This window comes from Loxodonta africana, chromosome 2 (assembly GCF_030014295.1).
Source record: "Loxodonta africana isolate mLoxAfr1 chromosome 2, mLoxAfr1.hap2, whole genome shotgun sequence".
NCBI lineage: Eukaryota > Metazoa > Chordata > Mammalia > Proboscidea > Elephantidae > Loxodonta > Loxodonta africana.
Genome location: NC_087343.1, coordinates 49,892,738 through 49,913,824, shown reverse-complemented (window position 1 = coordinate 49,913,824; position 21,087 = coordinate 49,892,738). Strand labels below are relative to the sequence as shown.

The following is a 21,087-nucleotide window of genomic DNA, read 5'->3' as shown; positions in this document are numbered from 1 at the left end:
CCCACTGCAGTCCAGATGTGATGCAGACGTGGTGAAACGTTGTCCCTGCCCTGAAAGAATTCACAGACAGGAAAGGAAACGGACCATTTTGTAAAATCGCAATGAGCCGTGAAAAAGTGCAACCCTACAGTCAAGTTCAAGAGACTGCAGTTGCAAATGAGGCAGAAGTCATTGAAAAGGATTTAAAACTAAGCTCTTATTTTAAAACACCTTTACTTTTTTGTTGTTGTTTTTCTCTTTCGGGGCTTAAAAAATCAGTGTTTCCCAGCTGAGGACAACTTTGCCCTCCAAGTGACATTTGCAAGTATCTGCAGACATCTTGGTTGTCACAACTGAAGGGAGAGGGGACATCTAGTGGGTAGAGGCCAACGATGCAGCTATACACTTCACAGTGTATATGACATCCCGTACGACAAAGAATTAACCAGCACAAAATGTCAATAGTGCTGAAGTTAAACCTTGACTTAAATAGATGCTCAATACGTTATTTAATTTTATTTACTTATATCACATGAGAGCAAACCCAAAGATGACATACCACTTTTCACTTTTTCTGTTAAATAGTAAGCAGAAGTAGTAATTTATTTAATTCATTCAGCTCATTTGTCCAGCATAATTTGCTTCTGATGAAACAATTTGTCATTTGGAAGATTCTGTATTAGGCCTTAAACCCCAACACGTTGTTGCTATTGTGCGCTGTCCAGTCAATTCCGACTCATAGAGACGCTATACGACAGAGTAGAGCTGCCCCACAGGGCTTCCTAGTCTGTAATCTTTATGGGAGCAGATCACCAGGTCTTTTCTCCCTCGGAGCAGCTGGGCTGGTTTTAAACTCCACCGTAGTAATTATATTATATTCATAGCAGGGATCCCCTAAGAAAAATGGATTAAATTCCAAAAGTTTGTTTATAAGTTGGTTACTTCTGAATTGTATATAAAATTTTTGCAAAGATTTTATCTCCACTAATAAGTTACAAGGCCTTTGTCCATTTTAATATTTGCTCCTTCATCCCTGGCTTTTTCCAGTTCCCAACTTAGAATAGTAACTTTCACATATATACAAATTTTTATTAGAGATTTTCTGTTACTGAATAATTTAAATTTGATTTAGAAATTAGAAAGCACATGAAAATATAAATGCTCTGAAATTAAGACTTTATAGTCACAAATGCTTTTAAAAAAAATAGTGTTAAATATCTAGAATCCTACTCCATCAAAAAAGAGGCCTGGTGGTGCAATGGTTAAACACTAAACTGCTAAGTGAAAGGTCAGCCATTCAAACCCACCAGGCACTCAGCAGGAGAAAAGACCTGGCAATATGCTCCTATAAAGATTACAGCCTAGGAAACCTTATGGGGCAGTTCTACTCTGTCATATAGTATCTCTATGAGTCAAAATCGACTCAATGGCACCTAACAACATAACAAGCCTATCAAAAGGAAAAAAGATGAGATCTTTGAAAGAAGGTAACACATCATTACAATCTGTTTTGAAACCTAACAACTGGAGAGATGTCCATAAATCAAAATGTAGACTGAGCCTGAGAAGGCATGGGATCAAAAACTAAACTCCAACTCCAACTTGTTATCCAAACTTAGCATCTAGTCAAAACCAGGCCAGAACACAGGTAATTTTAATGTCTTTACATTGTATTTGAGCTCTAGTGGCACAGTGGTTAAGCACTCAGCTGCTTACCGAATGGTCAGCTGTACAAACTCACCTGCCACTCTGTGGGAGAAAGACATGACAGTCTGCTTTGGTAAAGATTTGCAGCTTTGGAGATCCTGTAGGGCAATTCTACACTGTCCCACAGGGCCACTATGAGTCAAAATCAACTCAATGGCAGTTGCTTTGTTCTTGTGGTTACATTGTATTTATTATGTTAAACAGTTATCAGCAGTTTATTGTTTTAAACTTCTCTTTTGTAAGTACTTATAAAAAGTACTTGTAAAAGTACTTATTCACAAAATGAACAGCCCCAAAGAAAATTCTTGGACGCTGGTCATTTCTAAGAATGCAAACACTTGACAAGTTTTAAGAAAAACATCACTAACCTCAATCCCAACCCTCTTCTCCCAGACAGACCAGTCAAGATAATGTTTGACTTTAGGAAACAAATATTATGTAGTTAAATGTATATTATGTGATAAATGATGGTAATTGGCATCAGTTGGAAGAGGATCAAGGAGAACTGACATTAAACAACACAGTATGAATAACTGTCAACTCAATTAAGCTATGTAAGCAAAACCAGTTTGCATTTAGAATTATTGTGAGAATCTAAAAAACTGATTCTTAGCTTACCTTTGTGGATATTGTCCTCTTCATATAAAAAACAAAAAACCAAACCCAGTGCCGTCAAGTCAATTCCGACTCATAGCGACCTTATAGGACAAAGTAAAACTGCCCTATAGAGTTTCCAAGAAGCACCTGGTGGATTCAAACTGCCAACCCTTTGGTTAGCAGCCGTAGCACTAATTATGGAAAACTGTTATATTTTTTTTTAATTTATGAAGATAAAAAAATACATATTTGTATAATGTTGCCCTTTGGGGCCTGGAAAGGTGATAAGAGATAAGGGCATTCTGTGTGTTTTTTGTTGTTGTTAGTTGCTTTTGATTCAGCTTTTGATGCAGGGCCAGGCAAAGTTTAATTCTGTTATATATAAGGTCATTACGAGTTGGAGCCGAATGGCCCTGCACCATCTTCATGATCACTGGTATGTTTGAGTCCATTGTTTTGGCTATTGTGTGAATCCATCTCCTTAAGGGCTCTGTGTGTTGAAGGGTCCTAAAATGTAGTTGTTTTTCTTTTTTTTTTTGGAGGTGGGGTTTGGGTTTACCAGTTTTTAAGTTTAAAAAATGAAATTTTGGACAATTCAGGTGAAATCTATTTTGTATCAATAATTGGAAGAATTTCCTTAATGATACACTTGTTTTGCTTTTTAAATAATGAACCTTAATCAAGTTCTCAGTTTTTCAAATATATGGTTATCACCATTATCAAACTACTTGATTATAAAGCCCCATAATAGCAGTTAGCATTCTTATAATATTTAACTTTTTAAATATTGCATTTGAGGAAACCCTCTAGCTCAAATATACTTTTTTAAAGTTTTGTGAAGCATCATCTCTGTGTAGATCTTTGTTTATGCTTGATGTTACCCATATCAAAAAAGCAAAAAATAGAATTTCTCACTTCCACTGGTTTTTGTCATATCCCCCTCCCATTCCTCCTACTTCTTTGACCATTCAGTCTCAGTTCTTCTAATACTAGTTTCTTAAATGCTCAAATGTTTCAAATATTCCCTGGCCCCTTTTCCTTCTAACTCTAATGCTTGCTCCCTAACAATCCAACATCATTGATAACTACGACAACTTCCAAAACTCAATGTCCAGCCCAGATCTTTTTTCCTGAGTTCTAGACTCATGCAACCTGGTGGACAGTTCCATTGAGATGTCCACAGGTATGTCAAACCCAACATGAGAAAATTTCCTCCTGCTCCCTGTCTTTTTAGCCTGATTGTATGAAGCTGTTTTATACCTCTTAGCCTTTTTACGTGCTTTTCCTTCAGTCTGCAATGCTCTCTCTGACATCCTTCTTTACAGATCTAGCTTTTGTTTTTTCCTCTGTGAAGCGTGTTCTTCTATTATTCCCCTGAGCTTAGCACGGTGCTTGACATATACGGTTGCTGGCTGCCACTGAGTTGGCCCTCAACTAATGACACACCATACACAGTAAAATCAGACCGTTGTGATCCATTGGGTTTTCATTAGCTGATTTTTTTTTTTTTTAAGTAAATCACTAGGACTTTCTTTGTCGTCTGTCTTAGTCTGCAAGCTCTGCTGAAACTTGTTTGGCATCATTGCAACACTCAAGCCTCCCCTAACAGATGAGTGGTAGCTGTGCTTGAGGTACATTGAGCAGAAATCAAAGACAGGTCTCCTGCATGGAAGGTGGGATTTCTACTATTCACATATGCATGTGAAAGCTGGACAATGAATAAGGAAGACCGAAGAAGAATTGATTCATTTGAACTATGGTGTTGGCAAAGGATCTTGAATATACCATGGACTGCCAGAAAAACAAACGAATTTGTCTTGGAAAAAAAGTACAGCCAGAATGCTCATTAGAAGCAAGGGTGGCAAGATTTCATCTCACATGCTTTGAACATGTTATCAGGAAGGACCAGTCCCTGAAGAAGGATATCATGCTTGGTAAAGTAGAGGGTCCGTGAAAAAAAGACCCTCAAGATAATGGGTTGACATAGTGGCTGCAACAGTGAGCTCAAGCATAACAAGGATTGTGAGGATGGTGCAGGACTAGGCAGTGTTTTCATTCTGTTGTGTATGGGGTCACTATGAGTTGGAAACGACTTGACGGCACCTAACAACACCAATGGAAGCCCTGGTGGCATAGTGTTTAAGTGCTATGGCTGCTAATCAAAGGGTCAGCAGTTCAAATCCACCAGGCACTCCTTGGAAACTCTATGGGGCAGTTCTACTCTGTCCTATAGGGTTGCTATGAGTCAGAATCAACTTGACGGCACTGGGTTTGGTTTTTGGCTTTGGAACCACACCAACAAAGCAAAAAACAAAAAACAGCCTTACGGACTCAAAGCTTATACAAAAATTAATTTGATTAACTCAAAATGGAATGTGGAATTAAATGTAAAACTATAAAATTTTTAGAATAAAAATAGCAGAAAAATTATTGGAACCTAAAAAAAAAAACATTTTTTTAGGTTCCAATAATTTTTCTGCTATTTTTATTCTAAACATTTTTTTTTTTAAGGCTGGGCAAAGTCTTCTTGGTTTGACACTAAAAGCACAACCTATAAAAGGAAAAATTGATAAATTGAACCTCATGAAAATTAAAAACTTTGGCCCTGCAAATAACCTGGTTAACAGGATTAGAAAACAAGCTACAGACTGAGAGAAAATATTTGCAAACCATTTTTCTGATAAATGACATATACCTAGAATAGATAAAGAATTCTCAAAACTCAACAGTTTAAAAGCAAATGAAGAAACAACAGAAAGCGACATTCCACCAATGTCTTAGGCTGGGTTCTCTAGAGAACTAAAACCAGTAAAGCGTATAAATATAGAGAGAGACAGATTTATATCAAGGAAACAGCTCATGCAATTGCAGAGGCTGGAACATCCCAGGTCCACGGGTTAGAATAGAGGCTTCTCTTGATTCACGTAGCCTCAGGGGCTGGCGAACCCAAGATCCGAAGGTCAGAAAGCAGGGCTCCCTCTCTCAGGCTATGAAGATCAATGAATCCCAAGGTCTGCAGATAAGCTGTTAGCTCAAGTCCCAGGAGCCGGAGGTCAGACTAGCAGGAGGCAGACACAAGATCCAGAGTGAGCAAAAAAGCCAGAATGTCTGCTTATATTCGGATGCAGGTCACACCTCCAAGGAAACTCATTGGCTACTCACAGCAGATTCAATCATGGGAGTGATCACATATTAACACTGAGAATCATGGCCCAGTCAAGTTGACACACAATTCTAACCATCACAACTGAAGAGGAATATAAGTACATAAAAAGATATTCAACATCATTAGCCATTGTTGTTGTTGGTAGTTGCTTTCATGTCAGCTCCAACTCATAGCAATCTTTGGAAAAACAGAGTGAAACACTGCTGTCCTCCATCATCTTTGTGATCATTGATGTGTTTGAGTCCATTGTTTCTGCTATTGTGCCAATTCACGTCATTGAGGATTTCCCTCATTTCTATTGACTCTCTACCAAACGTGATGGCCTTTCTAGCGATTGATCTTTCCTGACAAAGTGTCCTAAGCAAGTGAACCAAAGTCTCTCCATTCTCGCTTCTAAGGAGCATTGTGGTTGGATTAACCATTAGGGAAAAGAAAATTGAAAGAACAATGAGGCACAGCTATCAGAATGTCTAAAATAAAAATAACACCAATGCTGGGAAAGATGGAGAGAAACTGGGTTACTCAAACATTGCTGATGAGAAGGTAAAATGGTACTTTTTCAGTCTACAAAAGAGTTTGGCAGCTTCTTAAAAAACTAAACATGTGACTACCATACAACCAGTGATTGCACTCCTGGGCATTTATCCCAGAGAAATGAAAACTTAGATTCACACGAACACCTATACGTGAGTGTTCGTAGTATGCTCATTCTTAAGAGCCAAAAACTGGAAACTACCCAGATATTGTACATCCTTGTCATGGACTACTACTCAGCAATGAAAATAAGTGAACTACTGATACAGCAACTTAGATGAATCTCCAAAGAATTATGATTAGTGAAAAAAGCCAATCTCAAAAGATTATATACTGTATGACTCCATACATATAACATTCTTGAAATGACAAAATTATAGAAATGAAGAACAGATTAGTGGTCGCCATGCTTTAAGAGGGTTATGAGGGTAGGCGAGAACTGGGTATGGCTGTACAAGGGCAACATGAGGGATCCTTGTGGGGATGGAAATGTTCCTAATCTTGACTGTCAACAGCACCATCCTGGTTGTGACAGTATACTATAGTTTTGAATTATAGTGTTGTTATCACCAGGGGAAATTAGGTAAAGGGTACAGGGAATATTGCTGTATTATTTATTACAATTGCGTGTGAATCTACAATTATTTCAAAACAAAACATTTACTTAAAAAAAAAAATCTAGCCAGTATAGCAAAATATCAGAGGTAGAATCTAAATCGTGGATATATAGGTGAGTGTATAAAATTCTTTCAAATTTGCTGTATTTTTTAATGTTTTCTTAATAAAACTGAAAAAAATTTGTCTTAACTATCACATCGTAAGGAGCTCTGGTGGCTCAATGGTTAACTACTCAGCTGCTAACCAAAAGGTTGGTAGTTCAAACACACTCAGCAGCTCCTCAGGAAAAAAGACCCAGCCATCTGCTCCCATAAAGATTATAACTTCGAAAACCTCATGGAGTTACTGGGAGTCTGAATAGACTCAACAGCACCTAACAACAACATCATTGTGTTATACTGACACAAAGTTCCCCTCCCCAACATCTGAAGGACGAAAGTATCATTAGATTCAACTCATTACAATCATTCCTAAGTGTCTCTTCTTCTGTGGTATTAAGTCTGTCAAATGAGCTAGAACATGAACAAGAAATGAATTCCATGAAATGATTTCTTATCAATGAGGTTTTTCCGCAGTAGAGCAAGCAAATGCTAATGGTTCAGATGGCCATCCTGAATTTGGGATAGAGGGTGTTTTTTCAAACTGCCCCTCACCTCAACCTCATTTTTATTCAGTGTTTGCAAAATTTATTTGGCCCACTAATTGGCAGCTTCCCCTTTCTGCTGATCTTTTTATCCGTGGAGTGGCTGCAGTACTCTTAAGGATTACATTGCTCAGTCTACTGACTGCTAGGTGATACTTTAGCTGCAATAGCCTCTCTGTGGTGGCATTTGAGTAGAGGACAAATTACAGTAATTTATGGCATTAACTCAAACATTTTAAGTTGCTTCAGGGAACAATTAATTTCATGGCTTAAATTTGGCAGACCTGAAAATTAACTATAAATCCATACTGATGTTTAGATTTCTTTGTTTCTTAATCTCCATTATGGGCTCAAGAGTACAAAAGCATAAGGCACACCACCTTAGCACAGTAAAAATAGCTAACATCAGCATAACATTTTCTGGCTAACAGGGCTTTCACATGTGTTACATTTGAATGCTTCAATAACGCTGAAGTAGGTATTGTTATTCTTGTTCTAAAATGAAGAACCCGTGGCTTAAGGTGAACTGGTACATCTAAGGTCACACTAACAAGAGATAGAGCTGATACTTAAATGCAGAACTTCTGGTTGTAAGTTCATTGATTCCTTCTGGGGAAGAGGATCCCCTAGGAGGAGACACTAAGATGGCTGCCCTTAGGAATGGAGGTGCCAAGAGAAGCAAGGAAAACAGAGGCTCCTTCGGAAAGAGAGAGAGAAAGATGCCTCTGTGTACATCAAGAGTCTCCCTCATGTCCCCCTTCCCATTCATTTGCCTGGATAATGCCAATAAATTCTTCATTTCAGCTGAGATAAGAACTCCTCACAAAAGCCTTCCTCCCAAGGAGGAAGCCCTGGTGGTGCAGCGATCAAGTGCTCGGCTGCTAACCCAGAGGTTGGTGGTCCAAACCCACCAGCCGCTCTGTGGGAGAAAGATGTAGCAGTCTGCTTGTGTAAAGATTTACAGCCTTGGAAACCCTACAGGACAGTTATACTCTGTCCTATAGGGGTTGCTATGAGTCGGAATTTACTCAACAGCTACTGGTTTAACAATAATCACCCAAGGTTGAGTTAGGTGCCCTCCCATAGGACTCAAGGCTTAGGGTAATTATGGTACTTACCACTCTATATTATTATTGCCTGTTTGTCTGATTCTTGCACTTCAGTGTAAGCTCCTAAGAGGGCAGGTATTTTTGTCTTATTCATGGATGTGTTATCAACACCTAACACAATGCCTGGCTATATTAGTCAACAAATATTTTTTAAAAGGAAGAAAAGCATTGTGAGTACCCTGTTGGAGTTGAAACGGAAAAAAGATACTGGTTTTTTATCACATGCCAACAAAAAGGGCAATGAAGAGACTGAGCCACAGAGAAAGGAAACAAAACATGCCAGGAGCAAAAAAAAAAAAACCTCTTGCTTGACATTTTTACATTAAATGTTGATGCTTCTAGTTGCATTTTGTATGTGAGATTTGAACTCTGTAGGTCATCTGATGAATGATCATTTCCAGCTAGCACATTGCCTTGCTGCTGGCCAACAACCACTTCAGTTCAATTAGTTGTATTGTACAATTGGTAGAATATTGCATGTTGTAATTATTCACTTATCTAAATTTTTTCATATTTAGAGTAAACCAAAAAACCAAACTCAGTGGAATAGTTATTCTAAAATCTTCAACTCTTATATCTCATGTTCTGACCACTACTTTCTTTCCTTCCAACGCACTCTCTTATTTCTGTCTCTTGATCCCTTTTTTCCTTCCAATCTATCATCTACTGTCTTCAACCCTTTTTCTATCTAGCAGAGGCCACAAACAGTCTCTCAGCCCCTTCTGTCTCTATAACAAAATTACGCTTCCTCTAACAGGCTTCTCTTTTCCTACATCAGGTTGTCAAGAGTTTCTAGAGAAAAATCACAAAATTGTCCAGAGTATCACTCCTACAAATTCCTGGTCTCCAACCTCTGCTGGGCCTTCTGTACCACCCGGCAGTCCTCTCATGAACACATCCTCCTAGTCAGCTTCCTGTTCCAGGGCAGCTTTTGCAACCTTTGCTGCTTTTCTCCAGATCTGTCTTCTAAGTCCCTCACCATCATTCTCAGCAAAGGCATTTCCTCCTGTTTTACAGAGAGCATGGGAACCATCTTCAGTTTACAGTACTGCCTTCCTCCTACAACTCATTTGTATATGCTTCTATTTCTTAGTGAAATAATTCATGTCCTATCCAAAGCCGTTCCTGCTGCCTGTGCTCTGACTCTGTGACCTGCCACCTCCCCTCGCCCTTTACTCCCTCACTTTTTCCTCTTTTCCCCAGTGTGTTCCTTTGCTTCATTGTCCTTTTTTTTTTTAAATCTAACATACTCATGATTCTCCCGTCTTTTAAAAAAATTATAATAGCAACAAAAAATTCTTTAATATGCTTGCCGTCAAACCAGTCCCCTATCTCTCCGATTTGTTTCCCAGACAGGCTTAGGCTGTCCACACTCACTATCTGCATTTCCTAGCCACCTAGTTAATTCCTCAAGCAATTGTAATCTGTCCTAGTGTACCACCACCCCAATACCAACAAACATTTGCACCAAAAATCGTTCACAGATCTATATTCTTCCAAACACTAGTATCATTAGAGTGCTAATTTATTAACTTGTAGTGAGACATGCAACTCAAGAGATGCTTGCATCAGTATGACCACTTATTCCAAGGACAAAGTGTAGCATATCAGTTAAGCTTACCAACCCTGGACTTAACAGAACTGGGTTTGTTCATCAACTGTTTATGTGATTTTAGGCAAGTTAATTAATCTCTCTGAACTTGAGTACTTTTGTCTATAAAATTAGGGTAAATAGCAATGCCTACCTCGTAGGGTTGTTTTCAAGATTAAAGAAAATAATTAAATGAGATAATCCATGTAAGGTATTTACTTGGAACATAGTGTTAAACATTAGCTATTACTGTTGCTATTTTATTGTTCTTCTCAATATGCAAATTTAGATACTCCAATTATAATCACAAATTTATTTGGTAAATGTGGACATGGCTCTAAGAAAAAAACCAAACCAAACCAGTTGCTGTTGAGTTGATTTAGACTTGGGGCAACCCCATGTGTTTCAGAACAGAACCATGCTCCATAGAGTTTTCAAGGCTGTGATATTTCAGAAGCAGATTGCCAGGCCTGTCTTCCAAGGTACCTCTGGGTGAGTTCAAACTGCCAACCTCTCAGTTAGTAGCCCAGCATGAGATAGTTGTTTATTCACTTGTTTAATGGCCTCAGGTAGGATATCCTTGCAGCAAGGACTGAAGTGCTCAAGTCTGTGGGCAGAGCCCCCCTTCATGGATCCTTTTGAATCCTACCTTTATTTGACATCTCTGCAACATTTGACACTCTTGGGCTCTCCCTCTTTAACCTTCTCTCCTCCACGAGCTTCTCTCAGTTTTACTCCCATTTTGGCTCCACCATCTCAGTCTGCACACACTCCTCTTTTTCAACTCAGACGTTAAATCTGGTGCTCCTCTTTTCTGCCTCTACACATTTTTCCTAAGTAATCTCATTTCTTCCTGTGGCTTCAGTGATCAAGCGTCCATCTCTAGGCAACATTCCTCTGAGCTCCAACCACATAAACTTAACTGCCTACTGAAAAATTCCATTTGGATGCTCCATGTACTAATTGAAATAGTCAAAATCCAATCAGCGAGAGTCCCTTCCTTTCCTGAACCTGCTCCACTCTGGTATTCCCAAACTTATAGATTCAGGGAACCAAATCAGAATCCTGGGAGTCAGCTTCATCTCTGGCCTCTCATTAATTGTTCACACACAATCTGTCAATTTCTTCCTAAATCTCTTACATTTGATCCTTTTCTCCAACTCTATTACCACTACTTTAGTGTTGTTAGTTGTTATTAGGTGCTATTGAGTTTGTTCCAACAAATAGCAATCCTATGTATAACAGAACGAAACACTGCCGGGTCCTATGCCATCCTCACAATCCTTGTTAGGTTTGAGTCCACTGTGTCAATCAATCTCCTTGAGGGTCTTCCTCTTTTTCACTGACTTTCTACTTTACCAAGCATGATGTCCTTCTTCAGGGACTTGTCTCTCCTAATAACATGTCCAAAGTATGTGAGACAAAGTCTTGCCAGTTTTGCTTCTAAGGAACATTCTGTCTGTACTTCTTCCAAGACAGAGTTGTTCCTTCTTCTGGCAGTCCATGGCATGTTCAATATTCTTCACAAACATCATAATCCAAAGTCATCAATTCTTCTTCATTCTTCCTTATTCATTGTCCAGCTTTCACATGCATGTGAGGCAATTGAAAATACCATGGCTTGGGTCAGGAACACTTAGTCTTCAAAGTGACGGCTTTGCTTTTTAGCACTTTAGAGAAGGCTTTTGCAACAGATTTGCCCAGTGCAATACATTGTTCGATTTCTTGACTGCTGCTTCCATGGGCATTGATTGTGGGTCCAAGTAAAATTAAATCCTTGACAACTTGAATCTTTTCTCCATTTATCATGATGTTTATTGGTACAGTTGTGAGTATGTATGTTGCAGTGTAATTCATATTGAAGGCTGTAGCCTTTGATCTTCATCAGTAAGTGCTTCAAGCACTCTTCACTTTCAGCAAGCAAGGTTGTGTCATCTGCATACTGCAGATTATTCATGCATCTTCCTCCAATCCTGATGCCTCATTCTTCTTCATACAGTCCAGCTTTTTGTGTTATTTGCTCAGCATACAGATTGAATAAGCATGGTGAAAGAATACAACCATGACACACACCTTTTCTGATTCTAAACCACTCGGTATCCCTTTGTTCTATTCAAATGACTGCCTTTTGGTCTAAGTACGGGTTCCTCATGAGCAAAATTAAGTGTTCTGGAATTCCCATTCTTTGCGATGTAATCCATAATTTGTTATGATCCACAGTTGAATGCTTTTGCATAGTCAAGAAAACACAGGTAAACCTCTTTCTGGTATTCTCTGCTCTTCAGCTAAGATTCATCTGACATCAGCAATGATATCCACCATTCCACATCCTCTTCTGAATCCAGCTTGAATTTCTAGCAGTTCCCTGTTGATGTACTGCTACAACAGTTTTTGAATTATCTTCAGCAAAATTTTACTTACCTTAGTAGCCATTAACATTTCTAATGGCTTTTCAGTAAAGGCCACCAAGCAGATCTTCCTGCTTTTACTCACATATACCTTATACCTACTGATTTCTAACTCACACATAATCTTAGCACCTAAAATGGTGTTTGGTGCCTAGTCATTTGTGTTAGTTGCTGTTGAGCTGTCGGTGACTCTTAGCAACCCCATGTGTGCAGAATAGAACTTCGCTCTATAGGCTTTTCAAGGCTGCAACACTTTGGAAGCAGATCACCAGGCCTCTTGTCTGAGACATCTTTAGGAGAGGTCAAACCATCAACCTTCCAGCTAGTAATCAAGCGCTTAATCATTTACACCAATACAGGGACCCCCTAGCGTGTAAACAAAAAAAAATTTTTAGGCATTTAATAAATTTATTTATTGAATGAATGAACGAATCCCTATCCTCATGGAGTTTACAGTCCATCTTAGAGGTTAACATGAAACAGTAAGTGCATTAGACTTTAGGGAAGACACATGAGATCCCAAGTGGCGTCCCCGGCTTTTCCTGACTGAAGGATGGGCTGGAGGTTGGAGTCGTGATCCAGACAGGAGTCTTAAGCGCTGACTGTTTGAGGTTACATTTCATTGTGGGCCCAAGAGACTAGAAGAGGAAGATAATTTACACAGATAAGACCCATGAGAACAACACATAAGTTAATAATCTCACTTAATGATGCCCCCACTGATTTACAATGATATATAAGTTGTCATGATGATTTAGGTAGGAAGCAATGATCTAAACTAGCCAGGAAAAAACTGGAAGTGATAGACTAATATGAAACAAGACTTATTTATGTATTTTGTTTTGGGTTTTTTTTTTTTTTTTTTTGTCTGTCTTTTTTACTTTTCATCTAGGGATAATTATACATTGACTAGCAGTTGTAAGAAATAGTACAGAGAGATCTTTTATACGCTTCACCCAGTTTCCCCCAACAGTAACATCTTGTGTATTTGTAACACACTGATGCAATCCAAGAAACTTATGTTGATATGGTCCGGCAACCTTAGTTTTACATGCACGTATTTGTGTGTATGTGGTGGTGGTGGTGCTGGTGTTGGTGCTGGTGCTGGTGCTGATGTTGTTGTTGTTATTAGGAGCCATCAAGTCGGTTCTAACTCATAGCAACCTTATGTTGAAGGGAAGACCTTAATAAGATGGACTGACACAGTGGCTGCAACAATGGGTTCAAACATAGCAATGATTGTTGAGGTCTTTCCCTTTTTCCTGGACCCTCTAATTTACCAAGCATGATGTCCTTCTCCCGGGACTGGTTTCTCCTGATAACATGTCCAAAGTACGTAAGACTAAGTTTTGCCATCCTCACTTCTAAGGAGCATTCTGGCTATACTTCTTCCCAGAAAGATTGGTTCCTTCTTCTGGCACTCTGTGGTATATTCAATATTCTTCACCAACAACGTAATTCAAAGGTATCAATTCTCCAATCTTCCTTATTCATTGTCCAGCTTTAACATCCATGTGAGGCGTTTGAAAATACCATGGCTTGCTTGGGTCAGGCACACCTTAGTCCTCAAAGTGACGGCTCTGCTTTTTAACACTTTAATGAAGGCTTTTGCAACAGATTTGCCCAATGCAACATGTCTTTTGATTTCTTGACCTCTGTTTCCATGGGCATTGATTGTGGATTCAAATAAAATGAAATCCTTCGCAACTTCAATCTTTTCTCCATTTATCATGACATTGTTTATTGGTCCAGTTGTGAGGACTTTTGCTTTATGTGGAGGCTGTAGTCTTTGATCTTCATCAGTAAGTGCTTGAAGTCCTCTTCACTTTCAGCAAGCAAAGTTGTGTCATCTGCACGATGAAGGTTGTTAATGAGTCTTCCTCCAACCCTGATGCGGCATTCTTTATATAGCCAGTTTCTCGGATTATTTGCTCAGCATACAGATTGAATAAGTATTATGAAAGGATAAAACCCTGACACACACCTTTTTTAATTTTTAACCACATAGTATTCCCTTGTTCTGTTCTAATGACTGTCTCTTGGTCTATGTACAGGTACTGCATGAGCACAATTAAGTGTTCTAGATTTCCCATTCTTCACAATGTTATCTGTAATTTGTTGCAGTCCATACAGTTGAATGCCTTATCATACTCAATAGAACACAGAAACACATCTTTTTGTGTGTATTTAGGACTGTGCAACTTTATCACATGTGTAGATTTTTAGGACTACCACACCTGTCAAGATACACAATAATTCTTCATCCTATCTTTTATAGCCAGACCTACTTCCCTCTCAACGCCACTCTTTCCTTCACTGGTGGCAATCATTAATCTGTTCTCTATTTTTAGAATTTTTTTCATTTCAAGGATATTATTAAGAAATGTAATCATACAGTACTTAATCTTTCGAGATTGGCTTTTTTTTCACTCACTATAATTCCCTTGAGATCCATCCAAGTTGTTGTTTCTATCAATTTGTTCCTTTTTCTTGCTGAGTAGTAGCCCATGGTATAGATGTATCGCAGTGTAATCATCCATTTGAAGGACATCTGGGCTGTTTCCAGTCTTTGGATATTATGAATAAAGCTGCTATAAACGCTTGTGTATAGGTTTTTGTGTGAACCTAAATACTCCTGATAAATGCCCAGGAGTACAATCACTGGGTCATATGGTAATTGTATGTTTAGTATTTTTAAGAGGCTGCCAAACAGTTTTTCAGAGTGATAGTATCATTTTTCATCCCCACCGGCTATGTATGAGTGATCCAGTTTCTCCACATTCTTGAAATCATTTGGTGTTATTATTTTTTATTTTAGCCGTTCTGATAGTTGAGTAGTGAAGTCTCATTGTGGTTTTCATTTTTATTTACCTAATCCCTAATGATGTTAAATTTTTTTTCATGGGCTTAAATGCCACCTGTATGTTCTCTTCAGTGAAATGGTTGTTCATGTGTTTTGCCCATTTTCAAATTTAATTTTTTTTTTACTGTTGAGTTTTGAAAGTTCTTGATATGCTCCAGATATGTCCTGTTGAATATGTTGTTTGCAAATATTTTTACTCCATATTTATTGTATGAAAACTTTCTCACATCTTTTGGACTTATAAGGCTGCACTGTCTAATCCTACAAGATTTAATCCTGAAGTCACTTTAAGTTCTCCTAGGTTTCTGAAAACCAGTCTTCCTTCTACCTTCACTATACTGGTAACCCAAGTCAAGTCAGGACTTTCGCAAGTGGGTCCTACTACAGTTAAAAGCTGTTATGTTCCAAGTACTGGGCTAGGATATGAGGGCATAGAGATTAAAAGGCATTCTCTGACCTCAAGTTATGTAAGCCAAATATTAACAATCCAGTATACTAAGTGCTAAGACAGAGTTTGTCCAGGGTGCTAGAATCAAAAAAGAGGGAATCTAAGATTGGGCTGCTTGAGGAAAGCTTCCAGGAGGACACTTAAGTGGAGCCTGATAGGTTAAGAGGTATTAGCATGAGGTGAAAGAGGTAAGATTTCCCAGGCAGCAAGGTGCATTTATAAAAATCATGAAGGCATGAAATAGCTACGGACATGAGGATAGTTTAGCAAGCATTGCTAAAAGGAGGTAGGGGGAGAATATGTGAGGGAGTGACACATGATTAAGCTAGAGAGAAAGGCAAAGGTCTTGTTCTGGGTGTAAGAGTTTCACTTCATTCTGAAAGCTATGGCGAGCTATTGAAAGATTTCTAGCAGTGAAGTGACATAATCAGATATGATTTGTAGAAAGATCATCCAGCAGCTGAATGGAGGATAAGTTAAAGTATTAATACTACCAGTTCTTCTCTTAAAAGTCAAAGCGTCCAGAGCGGTAAAGGCAGAGACAAATCTGGCTTCGGGAATTGGAAAATTTCATAGACCTCCTCGCGGAAGTAGGCAGAGCAACATTTCATGACCAGCTGAAAGAAGGAAATCTTTCCCATAGTTGACAGTGGTCCTGTTCCCATTTTACCATATATTTTCCAAACTCTCTGAATTTATTCTTCCTATTCACTACACATTAATAAGAAAGACATAAAGGTAGGGGAGGAGATCTTTTGATGATTCTCTTCAGGGGATTCCATACAGTGCTTATATTTTTTTAATGTGTCTGTGTGTGTGGCCTCTTGGCATTTTGCAATACCTAACACCTGCTAGTCAGCCCTATATCAGTCTGCAGGTGGATTTGAGCTTCATGATATCTTGGTACTTCTTCTGTAAAACAGGGATAATCAGAAAGTCTACTTCACAGAGTGTGAGGATTAAATGAAATAATACAAATAAAGCTCTTGGAACAGTGCCTGACACACAACAATAAACATTCAGTAAGTGGTGATTCAGTGTTAGAATTGTCGCCTTCCACGAGTAAGATCCAAGTTTGAATCCTGATAACATGTTCAAAGTACGAGAGACAACGTTTTGCCATTCTCACTTCTAAGGAGTATCAAGGCACAGTCACCACCCATCTGTCTGTGGTGGCTTGAGTGTTGTGTGATGCTCGTTTGCTCACTCTTTTTGAGCATACGGCTTGAGTCTTTCCTTTGTAACACAGAAGTCCAGGCAAGAAGAGACTGACGACCATATAAAATAATGGATGTTAAAGTACTTTGAGCATCACGTCATGTAATTTTAAAATTGTAAGCTTGTCAGGCTAGCATTTGTAATACATGCTCAGTGCTATAAGATAGTTATTTTACAGATGGGGAAACCAGCTTACAGAAGCTAAATCCTTTACCCAAGATCACACAGCCAGTAATGGTCAAGACCCAGATTCATCTCAAGCTGCAGCAGACTTTAAAACCTACAAACCACATACTGCCTTCCTTCCCTGACTTCATTATTTTGGGCTAACATTAACAGCATGACTAATTTATTCACAATTATCCTCATTAAAGCCATTCTTCTCATTCATTTAACTCAAGACTTTAATTTTTTTTATTAGCAAGAACAGAAAGTGGTTAACATAATTTTTTGTTCCTAATTGGAATCATTGTCAAATGAAAAGACTGAAAAACATCATTCCAAAAAACCAAACCCAGCTTCTGACTCATAGCAACCCTACAGGACAGAGTAGAACTGCCCCTTAGAGTTTCCAAGGAGCACCTGGTAGATTCAAAGTGGTGACCCTTTGGTAGCAGCCATAGCACTTAACCACTACGCCACCAGGGTTTTTCTATTTCTCTTCCTAATCAATCTCTCTGTCCTGTAAAGAGTATTACAGTTTATGCTTAAAATACAAGGCAACGATTAGAATTTGTGGAGGTGGATAATCCAACAGAAGGAAAATGGATCCCCCCCCCTTTTTTTTTTTTTTGTCATTACTTAACCCTTCATTTGGCTTTAGCACCATCAGGCCTGACAAAAATATCATTTTACACTTAAATACCTAGAACTGCGCTGTTCAATGCAGTAGCCACTAGTCACGTGTTACTGAGCACTTGAAATGACGCTAGTCCGAATACACATATGGTTTCAATTAGTAAGAACATTTCATTAGTGTTACATGTTGAAATGATAATATCTTTGATATACTGGGTTAAAATTTATTATTAAAATTAATTTCACCTGTTTGTTTTTGCTTGTTTGCTTGTGGCTTCTAGAAAATGTAAAATTACACAAATGGCTTGCATTATATGCCTATCGGACAACATTGGTAGCATATAAAAAGAAGGAAGAGTTTCATTCAACGGTAGTGTATTTTCTGAAAATTTCTGGAGGGGCAGAGAAAACGGAAGATATTGAAGCTTGTGACAAACCAAACCAAATCCTCCGCGGCCCGATCCATTCTGGCCCTGTAAGGAAGCGGAGGCCTGCCCCGTAGGGTTTCCAAGGCTGTAAATCTTCACAGAAGCCGACTGCTACATTTTTTTCTTCTACAGAGCGGCTGGTGGCTTCGAACCGCCCACCTTTCGGTTAGCAGCCCAGCGTTTTACCGCTGAGCCACCAGGGTTCCCTTCCGGAGGTAAGTACCTACAGGGAACTGAAAAGGGTAGGGGGCGTATTTTGAACGTACTAGTCCCCTCCCCCGCTGCTAACGAAGCAGGTGGCAGAGCTTCTTCCGGAGCTCGGCTTCCCTGCCAGTCCTGGGCTCTCGGCGGGAGCCTGGTCATTGAACACACCTGCGCGCCCACCGTGGTGCGCGTCCGCGAACCCTGGCGCCGGGGCCACACCCCCTCCCCCCGTATTTTTATTTTCCTGGCATCAACCGTCAGTCTCGCACTTGTCTCCTGAGAACCATCGAATAGATCGGGCCTAACTGGGGTAAGCGTCCCCGTCTCCCCCCCGAGCCGGGCCCCGGGAGTCGAGATGCCTCCGCCCGGTCCCCGTTGCCCAGCAGGGCCGTCCTGCGGCCGAGACGCCGCTGGCCGGGCAGCCTGCTGGACCGCAGCAGCCTGCCCTGCGGGACAGTAGGAATCGCAGCGGGCGCGCCCCGGGGCCTCCGGACCGCGGGGGGCCGCTGTGACCCGCCTCGCCCCCGCCGCGCCGAAGGCGGTGGCGCCGGATTTTAGGGGAGAATAAAAGCAGAGGGTAGCTCTGGGGGGCGGGCGCTGTGGAGTCGCGGGTGCTCAGCCTGCCGTCCGTTCCGCCTGAAGCGCGCAGGAGCGGAGCCGGGGCCCGCCGCCCTCCTCCTCCATGAGGCCCGAGTGAAGCGCAGCGGCAAGAGCCGGCCTGCGCTGCCTTCCCCCGCGGCCTCTTCCGAGCGCAGCGGCAGCGGCTCCGGAAGGAGGAGGAGCATGTCGGACGGTTTCGATCGGGCCCCAGGTGCTGGTCGGGGCCGGAGCCGGGGCCTGGGCCGCGGAGGGGGCGGGCCTGAGGGCGGCAGTTTCCCGAACGGAACCGGGCCTGCAGAGCGGCCGCGCCAGCAGCCGCCGCCGCAGCCCAAAGCCCCGGGCTTCCTGCAGCCGCCGCCGCTGCGCCAGCCCAGGACGGCTCCGCCGCTTGGGGCCCAGTGCGAGGGCCCCGCCGGCCCCCAGCGGCCTCCCCGGCCCGGGGCGCTCCCAGGTACGGAGGAGCTCTAGGGAAACCCCGTCCTCCCGGGCCAACGCCTCCCCACGGGCCTTGCGCTCGCCGAGGGCCGGCGGACTCTCCTTCCACCCCCTCCCCCCAATTCCCCGAAAGCATCCCCCGAGGGGCCCGGGTGTTACGGGGTGGGGATGGGCGCGGGACGGGGCTTTGGAAGGTGGCCACTGGAATCCTTTGTGCGCCCCGGCTGGGGGAGGGGCCGGTGCGCGGTCTCGGAGTTCTGCCACCCAGGGGAGGAAATAAAAATTGCCTCCCCCTGCCCGGTCCTCTAAAGTAAGACGTAAGCCGAGCTACCACTGCATTTGAAACGGCTCCTAAATAAAAGAAAAACCAAAACCCTCAAGCATTCATTTGGGAGGCAGGTAACGCTCATAAATGAGCTACAGCCAAGTCTATTGTTCCTTTTTGCAGGCTCTTTGTGAGTATCCCGGAGATGACCTTACATTTCGTGATGATTTTTAAACTCTTAAAGAGTTAAAAGAGATGACTTTTTAGTATATACAAAGTCATTACACAAAAGAATGAACGAATCTAACACTCCTTTTTATCTTCTCAGAACAAGCGAGGCCCCTGAGAGCTCCACCTAGTTCACAGGATAAAATCCCACAGCAGAATTCAGAGTCAGCAATGGCCAAACCCCAGGTGGTTGTAGCTCCTGTGTTAATGTCCAAGCTGTCTGTGAACGCCCCAGAATTTTACCCATCAGGTTATTCTTCTAATTATACAGTAAGTACTCCTTTTTACTAAAACTCGGGGTTAACATTAACTGGAATAATGTGATTATTAACCGGTATGTTGGTGCTTTTTGTATTTTACGTAGCTTTATTATGAATTCATGAGGAAACAAAACTTTGTAGTTATTATATTCATGGTCTCAGAATGTAAGCTTGACAATAGGACTTTTTTGTGGTTTTGTTCAGTGCTGTTTTGCCAGCATAGGCAAGTAAACCTAATTGATGTCAAGGAAATTGTCAATCTGTAAAACTAGAATCCGTTTCCAGACTTATGGACAACTACAAGATAGTAGCCTGACAAAGTTGATTTTTAATTTGATTTTTGTAAGATAAGTGAATATTTACTAGTGGCTTTAGGATAAATTAAATAGTGGCTTTGCTTAAGTTAATTTTGAGGTAGGCTTTTGAATGTGAAGAAGTGCACATATGGGTGAGAAGTACACATCTGGGTCCTTGTTTTTAGTAATTATTATTCTGTCATCTTAAAATCGAAGTCTTTCTGGTGCTGCATACCTATTGTATGCAGAAATGTCGCATGGGTTTTTGATAAAGTTTAAATAGATATAAAGAATTTTTAAACATTCAGATTAACCTTTGACAGTGTAAGAATTTTTTTACAAATGGTCAAACTTTTTCTAAACAGCAGAAGAAAGCACAAAGCCCAGTTTGGAATATGTAGAAAGGAATCCGTCATGCTAGGTAAACCAAAATGAGTAAATGAGGAGGAATTAAGTGGGGCAGGAACCATGCTCCTAAGTTGAAGAAATAATCGATAATACTATAGCATAATTCCTATTTTTCATATCTTCTTAAATTTATTGAAGTGTATAACATATAGAATGGAAACCTTGGTGGCATAGTGGTTAAGTGCTACAGCTGCTAACCAAAGGGTCAGGGTTTTTAACATATAAAACTATAGAATAGAGTGTATAGGGTATAGCTGAAAGTTTCACCAAGTGAGCACCTGGGT

The 21,087-nt window shown here is 40.6% G+C and overlaps 1 protein-coding gene across 3 annotated transcripts in view; it reads left to right on the top strand.

Moving 5' to 3' along the window:
- The first annotated feature begins 18,474 nt into the window (after window positions 1-18,474).
- PAIP1 (poly(A) binding protein interacting protein 1) overlaps window positions 18,475-21,087 on the top strand; it is a 35,757-nt gene continuing 33,144 nt past the window's right edge. The window contains exons 1-2 of one of the 3 annotated variants that reach the window (XM_023545449.2): window positions 18,475-18,621; window positions 19,940-20,109. In XM_023545449.2, the coding sequence (XP_023401217.1) occupies window positions 20,011-20,109 (99 nt within the window). In that variant the 5' untranslated portion in view covers window positions 18,475-18,621; window positions 19,940-20,010. Of the gene's footprint in view, window positions 18,622-18,937; window positions 19,363-19,939; window positions 20,110-21,087 lie in introns of those variants that run through there. The other 2 variants (XM_003408018.4, XM_003408019.4) reach the window with 2 other exon arrangements.